The 12,295-nt window shown below is 35.2% G+C and overlaps 1 protein-coding gene across 1 annotated transcript in view; it reads right to left on the bottom strand.

Moving 5' to 3' along the window:
- Positions 1–752: 752 nt before the first annotated feature.
- MS3_00010274 (uncharacterized protein) overlaps positions 753–12,295 on the bottom strand; it is a gene marked incomplete at both ends in the record, with an annotated part of 51,877 nt that continues 40,334 nt past the window's right edge. Inside the window, 5 exons of the mRNA XM_051218638.1 lie at positions 753–1,150; positions 3,454–3,658; positions 5,435–5,628; positions 8,864–9,143; positions 11,872–12,207. Of these exons, the coding sequence (XP_051070144.1) occupies positions 753–1,150; positions 3,454–3,658; positions 5,435–5,628; positions 8,864–9,143; positions 11,872–12,207 (1,413 nt within the window). The remainder of the gene's footprint in view (positions 1,151–3,453; positions 3,659–5,434; positions 5,629–8,863; positions 9,144–11,871; positions 12,208–12,295) is intronic.

Here is a 12,295-nt window from a genome sequence, read left to right as displayed (position 1 = left end):
GGAGTGTAAGCCAACTCCATTTAACCAAGCTTTATTCAATAGTTGTAGTTACACAAAAATAAGCTACAACCATGTGATGAATAAGATAAGCAATGCCCACACATACACTCATATACAATCAGTTAAGGTTGTTAAGGGAATAAGTCAAAAGGTCTAATTAGCCTGTTCACCCAAAAGCTAAAATATGTTATATGAGCTTAACTATCCGTATAAGGGTAGTGGAGATTATTAATTCATTGATTGAGTTCATGAACCAATTGATGTTAGACCACCACTAAATACCTGGAAGCACTGGAAGGCCGTTTCATCCTATTGTGGCACTGAGTATTGCGCATCCACACTCCCGCTCACGGAATTCAAACTTAAGGCCTTCAGTCTCGCACGCAAACGCTTAACTTCTAGACCACAGAGATCCTCATCATTTAATAGTGTTAATCTCCACAAAACCTTTTCTGATACTATTAAATATATTCTCATTGGTGACTGACTTGAGGTTTATCCTAGAGTTCTAGTGAGAAGCAATGACCAGTGGAGTTCAACTGGATCTGTTATGAAATAGTAACTCATTAATGACAATAATGGAATGATATTTAGAGAACAGTGAATTATCGATCGGACCAATAACGTATTAAGCACTGAAATTAGCATCGTAACCTTGAAATCTCTTTTAAACACCTTTGATTGACTCATTCATCAATTAGTTGTTATATTATATTAATCACAATGATTAATCCTACTTACTTGAATCATTTTCAATAAATCAATATAATTTTGTTTATATTGATTTTGTTTTTTTTTAAATTTAAATCTTCAAATTTTAAATTTTTTAAATAATCATTAAATAATTGATATTTGAATTTTAAAATGTCATTTAAATTTTTATAAGATAAACATTGAATTTGTTTTAAAGAATATTCTAGAATAAACCATGGATTCATTGAATAAGAATTCATAATAGATTGAACTTGTTCAATACGTTTACATTCAATCTCATTGAAATGATGATAGAATTTGTTTAAATTCATTAATTGAATTGGATAAAGTGTACGATTTAATTCTGGTGGGAATTTTAAAATATAAATTTGAGATGGATCTAATAACAAAGTGTGATCTAATGGAGAATGATCTTTTATCATTTGTATTAGATTATCTAAAGAAAGAAAGAGAGTGAGAAAGAGAGAGAGATGGAGAATTTTATTAAAACAAAAGAAAATGAATGATTTACATAGTGAAATCTAATTTAACGCATGTTTCGTCTTTTTGTGAGATTCGTCAATTGTTCATATCTATGATTTACGATTTTACTTCATGTTAACTTCAGGTTATAGAATAAGTTAACCATGTATTGATAAATTATTTAGTGATGTTTAAAAGTTGAAAGAAAACAATCAAACCTTTTTGAGAAAAAGTGAGTAGGATTTGTTATATCCGAGCGAAGATAAAATCACGAGTACGTCTGAGACAAATTAACTGACTAATCTATACATTCTTATGATATAACTATTCAGTAATTGGATATAAATCGAATGTTCGAGTTCCCTAACTGAAGCAGGTGGGTTTCTCAGGGGGTCATAACCAGAGCCTCTAACCTAAAGATCTAATCCACAAGACGGTGGAGTAACTTTAGGAAATGCAGTCTCATGTTAGCTGGTTACCAACAATTGATTCATATGCCATTTGTTTCCTTAGGATATTGGAGCCCATGTGAATCAAGATGTTGCCACTCCCCTATGTTATATCCGAGAGAAGATTAAGTCACCAGTAACTTCTGAGATCTATTAATGCAGTAATATTATTTATATATTCTTATGGTATAAATATTCAGTAACTAGACTGTGTATATCTATATTCCCCTTGTTAACAGCTTTATTTTAACCTATATATTATTATTGTACGATTTACGGTTCTTAATCTATGTTCAGTTTATTAACTACTGCCTCCTACATTCATAGTCACATTTTGACGTTACTGTGTATGAATGTTATTTCCTATTTTATGCTCCGTCGCAGTCTGTTTGATTGATTTATAAACCCCAGTATGTGTGAAACAAATGATTCGATTCGATTTGCATAATGGAAGCTGGTATTGATGTTCTGGACTCAAGTGGATGGACTAGGCGGATATAAGACCAATAAGGACGCCAGACTGCCTATACCAGTCGAACGTCATTGGTTTTGGCACAGTGCGAAGATTGTATAAGTTGTATTTTGATTGGTGAATAAATCACATGATAACTAGCCGGATATAAAGTCATAATAGGAATTGTTGAATTATTACTTCTTCATATGATACAGATGTGAATTTAACAAGGAATTGAATGATTAAGTTTTCATGCCAGGGTCGTAACTACAGTGCAATGTGAATATTATTACAAACAAAATACTTTCCTAATAAAAACACTGGTAAGAGTAGGGAGAAATAAGCGTTTGAATAAATGAAAGATTCAAGATGTAAAAGAGAAGAAGTGAATGAATATATTGGCTTCATGATTGTTCATTTTCATTTTAACAGTTCAGTTAATCATTATATCAAAGTTCTTACAAGTTTTCAAATGACTATTTATAATTTTCTGTGATCAACTCTATGTCTTACGATGTTCCTAGTTAATGTTCAATAAGACAAAATATTACAATCGATTGATCATTGGATGATGATCAATGTTATGTATGTCAGGTCCTTCTTAGTTAAGATTGAATCCTATCGACCAATTTGTAATGTGGCCATCAGCCTAGGTGATTCGACATAACGTGCACTATACAACTTGATCGATAAGATTCGATCTGCACTAAAATCCACCTGACATAAATGACATTGATCACTACCCAATGACCAATCAATTGTAAATACATTTCAGTCATACAGGAGCTCGGTGGAGGCCCAGATAGCTCAGTGGTTACGTCTCTAACTATGAAGCTGGGTGTCTTGGGGTCGAATCTGCCAGGGAGCATCAGTCTACTCAAGATTACAGGTACATCTTGCTGACAAGTGACAAGTAGCACGAAACCTAGGTCAAGGGGTTCCTGTTGACTACCTCCAACCACCATCTTATCTCAATATGATATCACTTCAGCTTAGTACGTACACAGAAATATATGTCTGGGTATCCGTAACACATATATTGATAATTTTATTTCATAATACTAATGACTTCCCCATTCGTGTTTAGGTTGTGGGTAACAGCTGACTGAATGTTCTAGGAATTCAGATCCAACAATATTGACAATTATCAGTCAGAACTCTTTCATACTCATATTTATAAAGTTTGTGAATTTCAAATGGACATGTTCGAATTCTGTACAATTTGAAACCTACAATGTAAATCAGTTCCATCAAGACTACAGACATGCTTAGTTTATGAGTAATGGTTGAGTTGAAACTTAGATTAAACAAGGTCTCTTGATGACAACACATACAACTAACAATAAAAAAAGTTGATTGATTCACACAACTAACCATCAGATTTAATTGTGATCGTCGATCCTGAATCATCTACAATAGTTTTATTATCCAATTTATTTATTAGACCATATTCTTCAAGATAACGGGCTCTTGATAATTCAGCTCTTATTGCTCTACCAGGTTCCATTTCTTCCCAAGCTCTTTTTAAAGCTTTAATTTCTAATATTTTATTATCCATATTAATGATTTTAATGTCATTCTAATAAAATAATAAGAGAGTAGAAACATTCTATAAGCATAAAAGCAGGCAAATCAACAACATTCTATTCTTTCACTCAATTTCTATTCTCCAGAATCAATTATAAATAGTATTGCTTAATGATTACTCACTTACTTACTTACGCCTGTTACTCCTCGTGGAGGAGCATAGGCAACCGACAAGCACTCTCCATCTAAACCTGCCCTGGGCAATCCTTCCCAGTTCTTTCAAGTTGTTATTCATATCTGTTTATATTTCCCAACATAATGTGTTCTTTGACCTTCCTCTTTTCCACTTTCCTTCAGAACTCCATGTTAGCGTTTGCCTCGTGATGCAGTTTGGTGATTTCCTCAGTGTATTTCCTATCCACTTCCAACGTCTTTTCCTAATTTCTTCTTCATCTGGAAGCTGGTTTGTTCTCTCCCACAAAAGGCTGTTGCTGATGGCATCCGGTCAACGGATGTTGAGTATCTTGCATAGACAACTATTTATAAATACTTGTACGTTTTTGTTGATGGTTGTAGTAGTTCTCGAAGTTTGAGCTCCGTATAGTAGAACTGTGTTGACGTTCGTATTGAAGATTGTGACTTTGATATTGGCTTACAGACAGTTGTTTTGAGTTCTATATGTTTTTCAACAGCAGGAATACAGCCCTTGCTTTGCCGATCCTCACCTTTACTTCTGCGTCGGATTCTCCTTGTTCATCGATGATGCTTCCCAGGTATGTGAAGGATTCCACATCTTCCAAAGTTTAACCATCAACTGTAGTATTACTCTGAATGAAATATCTGTTGCATGATCATTGTAGATAATCTGAAACTGTTTCAGTTGCTATGGTGAAAGCAACAATTAACAATCAACGTTAGATAAAAATAACAAAGAAGAAACAGCCCAGTTCAATATGACAAAGTGTATGACAGTTATATCAACCAATAAAACGAGAACTCATGATCTCAAATATTAAGATTACTATGCTATCCATAAAAACCTCTTCTGATATTAATCAACATATGCTCATTAGTGACTGGTTTCAAAGGATATTTTATGGAGTTCTAGTGAGAACCAATGACCAGTGAACTTCAATCGGGTCAGTTGTGAGATAGTAATTCACTGAAAACAATGGTGAATATGTCGCTGAATTTCGTGGATTAGTTGAAGTTAGACATTAACACTGTCGGATGCCGGTCGGCTCAGTGATCTAATGGCTAAGCGCTCGCGCGCGAAACTGATGTGTACTGGGTTCGAATCTCGCGAGGCGGGATTGTGGATGTGCACTGTTGAAGAGTTTTATGCTATGACAAAACGGCCGTCCAGTATTCCCATGTTTTCTATGATGATCTAGCTTCAATCGAATTATGATCTCAACTATTAAAATCATTATAATATCAACCAAAACGCTTTCTGATATTAAAAAAAGAACATGCTTTTTTCAACTGACTATTAGCATCCCGAACTACAATACGATTGACATTTATAAATGTATACTTGAATTCATAAGTCAATTATATCTAGACTACCATGGAAACATGGAATTACTGGATGGCTGTTTCGTCCTAGTATAGAACCCCTCAGTAACTCACTGAAGATAATAACAGACGATGGGGCAATGTTGTGAATTGGTTAAAGTTGGACATTCTTAATGTTCTACTAATAACTATGCATCTATCAAAAGGAAATAAATTGTCTGCCATTAGAACAATTGTCATAAATAAACAACAGATAAACATCGAAATAGTTCCATTTAAGAAACATACTGATTCTAAGAATAAATCTTACAGAATTATTACATATTATTCTCATTTTCCAATGAGCTTGATTAAAATCAATTTTTGCTGAAGTACCACGTGTAGAACCAGATTTTTGACCAGTGATACCAATTGTTTTGTTTCCAGGTGATTTTGTTGCTGATTTAATAGTTCTACTGTCAGAACTTTTATCAGCTGAAGTATTTCGAGAAGTTGTATTATTTACTGAAAAAGTAAATCAATGAATGAACGATGATTAAGACAAATGATATTTTATTATTGTAGTATTTTCTTATAATGAAGTGATGCCTAATTGGTTAAACCACTTATATCACTATTAATAAGTTGAGATACACTTTCTAAAAACTTGGCCAGTCTACAATATGAAACCAAAGACCAAATATATCCTGGAGACTGAAGGCCCTGGGTTCGAATCCCGCGAGAGGAATCGTAGATGCGCACTGCTGAGGAGTCTCACAATAGGACGAAACGGCCGTCCAGTGCTTCAAGGTTTTCAATGATGGTCTAACATCATCAATCGGTTCATGATCTCAATCAAAACTTAACAATCTCCACAACCTCTATACTGATATATCCTGGAAAGCTGAATTCCCACAATAATTCGAATAGTAATTGACACAAACCTATAGTACATACATGTGTCAGGGCTGACCGAAATAGATGTGTGCAAGGAATTTTTTGGTCCGATGAATAATGCTACTCCCTGCCCAGATTGATACAGACAGGGATATATGTACAGTTACCGTGGTTACATGAATGACCTATACTTGTAGCTGACTGATCATCTGCATATCATTTCATAAAAGCTGAGAGTCAGAGAATAAGTTATACAACACAGACAACTAAACTAACTAAGCTTTTCTCGGGCATATGTTAGTTCGAACAAAGCCAGTTTCATTAGTAATGAGTAATAGATGAAAAAAATAGTAGAATTTCACTGGTCACATAATGTCATACGATTTGAAAGATTTCAGACTGATTATTCGAACCTAAGACTATCAAATCACTTTTGATGTTAGACGGTTAGGTGAAATCTATAGGAATCCCTATATTTCATACTAGGTGAAACGTATCAGCAAGGCATGTACCTACACGTTTGAAGAAATAGATATTTACTCTGAAACACAAAGCTGCACTAACCAGTATCACAGTAAAAAAAGTTGCCACTATTGTAGAACATATAAATCAAATCTTCAATGAAGATGTTAGAATAAACATGACATACTCATTGATCAGTCAGTGTGTATATTCTGGTTATACAGAAAATCAATCACGACTCAAATAGCCACATTAGTAACATCTCTATGACATTGAGTGATATGGGTTCAATTCCAGTAAAAGAAATGGGATTCTTCGAGATTGTGAGTATGTTTTGATGAAGGATAGTACATAGCACTGGGAATTATATCTAATACCTCTTCTTGATAACATTCTACGACCTAACACTAGAAAAATAGGGTACTTAATGTCAAGTCACCCATGATAATGATCAAATAATCAACACTTGTTGAGGACGATAGATCCCCAAACTCATATTTTGTGATTCCACATATCGATTAACTTATCGATTAAATGTTTAAATATTTGAATGGCAGTCAATTGATGAGCTTATCGATTAAATGATTAAATAGCAGTCAATTGACGAACTTATCGATTAAATATTTGAATGGCTGTCCATCGATGGACTTATTGATTGATGTTTAAAATATTTTACCATGACAATATCGATTATAAATATTTGCATAAATACGCTTGACTTGTGTGCCTGATTGACTTGACTTGATCTGACATGACTTGGTATCTGCTGGTTACCTGTAGAATACACTTCTACGTCTTACCAAGACTTCTTGATCGAGTTAGCTGAGTCGGGGACAACGGACCGGAATAGTTCATCGAATCTCTGAATCCTGATCCTTCGTTCCGTTCCGAATAAGCCGAATCAGTAGTACCATTCAAGCTTAACGAACCTAACAATTTGGCGGCGGTGGTTTCGGGAACATGGATCCTTCTAAACTTGAATTATTACTCGAGCAGCAGATGAAACTTATTCAGATGTTAACAGATACAAAGCTTACTAGATGTCGCTGTGGTAGTTTTATGCGAGTTGGGTGGTTGTTGGACTACATGAACTTCGGCACGATCTGAACCACCACTCTGTACCATCGTAGTATCACGCTGTAGGTTGATTAGGCGTTGATATTCGTTTGCACTATCATTAAGAGTTAGTTTTGGATCTTGATTCAAACGACTTAGCAAGCGTGTTCTAATGTCACTGAACTTCTGCGATTGAAGGCTGCAGATGAGAATGAGTGCTTTAAGTTGGTCTTCAGTAAGCGACTTCAACCGGAAGCGTTCACATTCTTGGTTGACGATACCCACATGTGTGAGAAAATCATCATCTTCATTCATAGTGAACTTCAAACATCGATAGCGCGCATTGAATAGTGAGTTGTCTCCGAATTGTTGGCTCAATGACTGGACAGTGTCCAAGAATGAACGATCGCGTGGATTTAGAGGCAGAATTAGATTGCAATACCTGTCTAGTTCCTAATATGCCGAATCAGTAGTACCATTCAAGCTTAATGAACCCAACACACTAAAACTAGACAAGAATGAGTTTGATAAATCAGTATCAATGGTGTCTTCGAATCAATAATTGTATATCCTGGAACAACCGAGTAAGTAATCCAGTTGTTAGGAAACGAGTAATAGATAAGGATGGCAAATCAATTGATGAAATGATGAAACTTAATCAGTTGAGATCAATGGGACATGTGTTACGTATGCCCGACCACCGATTGCTCCGACATGTGATGTTTTATGATGTAGGAGTAGGCTGGAAGAAAACCAGGGGCAGCCAAAACAAAACATGACACGAATTCATGAAGTCACTAACAAGTGGACTGAGCCATATTGGTTGGTGTATACTACCTGATTGGGATCCACGAGATGATAGTAACTGATGGTTAGAGACCTTGAGTGACATGGTTCATAATCGTTTGCGATTGTGTGGGTGCATCCACCCTCTATGTTCTCCCAAGTTATAATCTTCTGAATTCTTCATGTCCTTTTATTTCTTTTCTCTTTGCAACTTTATTTCACTGGGTTGTACTCCCTGAATAACATTTTCAAACTGTAATGTTTCCGATTACTGCTTATACTTTTACTACTTCTACCAGTATGGGATTTGACTGGACAATTGTATGTGTGTGCTGATGTGGTATAGCAACTCGAACTGATGTACGTACGTACGTACGTACATACGTACGACGTTCTACGTTGTTGTTGACTGACTGACTGATCAGTCAGTATATAATAGCCTTGATCAAACCATGGACAATTGTTTTCATAAAACTTACTTAAATTATCTGCTTCAATATCAAATAAACAAACAAATAATGAAAGAAAGAAAGAACAAATAAAGTAATCAATAATTAACCTTGACACTCTTCAAGTTTATTACAACGCTGTTCTTCTAAAAATGCCCAATTACTTATACTCAATGGCCAATTTTTACCATCTACATAAGCTTCAATCCAATAATATCGTTCTTCTTCTTTTTCTCCTTCTATTTGCTGACTATCTGATCTATGTGAATGTGGTGAACTGGAATTGAATTGTTCATATTGATTTGATCGCTCTATATTAGCACTATTAGTACTACTAGAACCTCGACCACTTCCTGTTGTACTACCACCAGTTGAACTGCCAGAACTACTCTAAATTATGAATTGATTTGTATAGAGGAAACATTGTTGTTAATTATTTAAAAGGAGTAGAATACTAAGTTAAGTAAAGTTATCAAATATATTAGAAAATAATGGCAACCTGTTCAAACGTTTAACTCCGCCTGGAGCCCCTCTTGGGCTACTGCCGATCCTAAGCTCGAATAAAGGAGGGTTGGGCATGGGGTTAGCAACCCCATCCCGTAGAAAACGAACTCGCTAAAAATAATTCAAACCATTTAAACTCTGCTCTGAAAGTTAGAATGTCTTCATTTAAAGTTTTTAGTTTATGTTTAAACGTTCGCATTACCTATTTTCCAATTGTACAATATCTTTCTAAATAACTATTCTGTTTTACATTTGTTTGAAGTGAATAATTAGGATACCCAAATGTATGTGCTTACTCAGTATTATGAAAGAATTAAAACCCATCATAATGGTAAATTGTCGAGGAAGGTACTGAGTTTAATTTCAAATATGAATATAAACATTAGGCTGCTGGCTCATCCAGCTGACGAATCTCAAACAGGATGAAACTCGCTTCCTGTATTTCACTACTACATATAAATATATTTATTATATACTGTTGTTGTTCTTTCGATACAACGCCGTAATTACTAAGATGACCGTACTGATTATTTTTCTCAGTAAATGTTTGAAGTGGTCGGAGGTAGTCGACTGGAATCTCTAGAACTAGGCTTTGTGTTATTTATATCTCGTTAACAAAGAATACCTGTAACTCTTAGTAAACTGGTGTCCCTTAGTAAACTTGATCGTGCGTCATATAACCTTACAATCTGAGACATCACTACTGAGATGTTTACAGTGCTCATTCTAGTAGAACTTATTATTCCTATGGGATTAGAACCCAATTCAAAATTTACTGAAATAAGAGACTCCAACTATTTTGTCTTAGTTTGTCACTAACCAGTTGTGTATAGACACAACCTTAAACTGGATAGATCCCAGAATCTTGACGTTTGGCAAGTCATGAATGCAATAATCCAAATTCTCAGCTACAAATAATATGTGACATAATATGATCCCTAACCAATGTCACTAGTGAGCTTATAATTCATTCTCAGGTTGAATGGTCTAAATAATCTAAGTCTACCATTTAAAGACTTCTCGAAATTCATACCGAAACTACTCATTAGTAAGCACAAAATTATTATTAAGTAACTTCTAGTTCTCATGAAAATTAGCTTCTAACTGTATAAAAACTCTGGAAGCTAATATTTGAAGAATTAGTTCGCATCACTCTAATATAAATCTATTAATTAGTTGATTTGGTATTTCACAGGTTGAAATCATGAGTCGATGGAAGCTAGACCACCATGGAAAACCTGGAAACACTGGACCGCCGTTTCGTCCTAGTATGGGACTCCTCAGCAGTGCGCTTCCACGATCCCGGTCTAGTGGTTAAGTGCTCGCGTGCGAAGCCAGTAGGTCCTGGGTTCGAGCCCCGCGTGGTGCGGGATCGTGGATGCGCACTGCTGAGGAGTCCCATACTAGGACGAAACGGCCGTCCAGTGCTTCCAGTTTTTCCATGGTGGTCTAGCTTCAATCGACTCATGATTTCAACCTGTGAAATTGCTAAAACTCTACATAAAACCCATTCTGATTTGGTATTGTTTATTTGTATCTTACCATTGATGTTTAGGACTGCAATTGATCAGTCTCTAGTTGGCTAATGTGTATACTGTAGGGATTGCCTCGATATTACCTTACTGTACAAGCATTATAAGTAAAGGTGGATGATGGCTGATAATGGAATCCAGGTAGCGCGTTTCGTCCTATTTGAGACTCTTCAACTGGACGTACCTGCATCCTAGAGTTAATGTTTACCCCGAGACTCATACTTAATACCGTTCGCTTCAAACGTCATCGCGTTATCCTGTATTCTACTGCTAGTCACCATCCATCTTTGCTTATTACTTAGTTGGTTTATGGAATTTTCGAAAAACCTTGATTATAAGTTTTCATTTGCCTAATCAATTGTTACTTTATTCTTTACCATTTGTAAATGATAGCTGATTAACAATCAATGTGTTACCCAACTTTACATCCATAACTATGTCGCTATTTCATTATATAAAGTTATTATTTGTAATGAGTTGTTTTTTTCTGGTCATCGTATTTTTAGAGAAAGAAGCGCTGGAAGTGAATAGGACACACATTGAGGAAATCACCCAACTGCGTCACAAGGAAAGTCCTCATCTGAAATCCTCTAGGCCGAAGAAGAAGAAGAAAACCAAAGATTACATTATACCGAAAAATGGAGACAGACATGAGAAGAATTTAAAAAATTGAATAGGACTAGAAAGGAAGACTCAGGATAGAGTGAGTCGGAGAATGCTAGCCGGCGGTCTATACTCCATTGGGAGTATAAAAGATATCAATAATTGAGATCATGAGTCAATTGAAGCTAGACCACGATGAAAAACCCGGAAGCACTGGACGACCGTTTCGTCCTATTGTGGGACTCTTCAGTAGTGCAAATCCACGACCCTGACTCGCGGGATTCGAACCCAGATCTGGCTTCAATTGACTATTTGCAATCATTCATCAGACCTTCTAATGTTCTGTTTTTTTTTTGTAAGGTTGGAAAAATTTGAATGTTCTATGAGATTAGTAACCATGATGAATACAACGTCATAACTAATGGATTGATTACATAAAATACGTAATTATTTTCATTGATAGAATTTATTCAACTTACTCCCGGTTTCATATTTTTCTTCACTGATGCAGATCTTCTTGGAGATACTTTAGTAGTATTCAATTTATTCGATATAACTTTTGAATTGGTCACATCTTTTATATTTAACTTGACATTGTCACCTTTATTCACTTCTAATAGACGTCCTGAATTAGATGTTTGACTATTTCTGTCATCTATTATTGTATCAGCTAATATAATATAAGCAAAAATACATGCTGCACCAAAACCTTCAGCAGAGATCATTTCTTTATTGCCCATTTTAATGCATAAACGCGTATAAACATTTGGTACAGATAATCGTAAATGAACCGTTATCAAACTATCATTAGAAGCCTATTAGTAAATGAGAAAAAAAAAGAAAATATAAATGGTTAGAATTTTTTGATTGAGATCATGAACCGATTGATGTCAGACCACCTTT

This window comes from Schistosoma haematobium, chromosome ZW, assembly GCF_000699445.3.
Source record: "Schistosoma haematobium chromosome ZW, whole genome shotgun sequence".
Taxonomy (NCBI): domain Eukaryota; kingdom Metazoa; phylum Platyhelminthes; class Trematoda; order Strigeidida; family Schistosomatidae; genus Schistosoma; species Schistosoma haematobium.
Note: the sequence above shows the minus strand (reverse complement) of the source record. Positions and strands in the feature narration are given on the sequence as shown.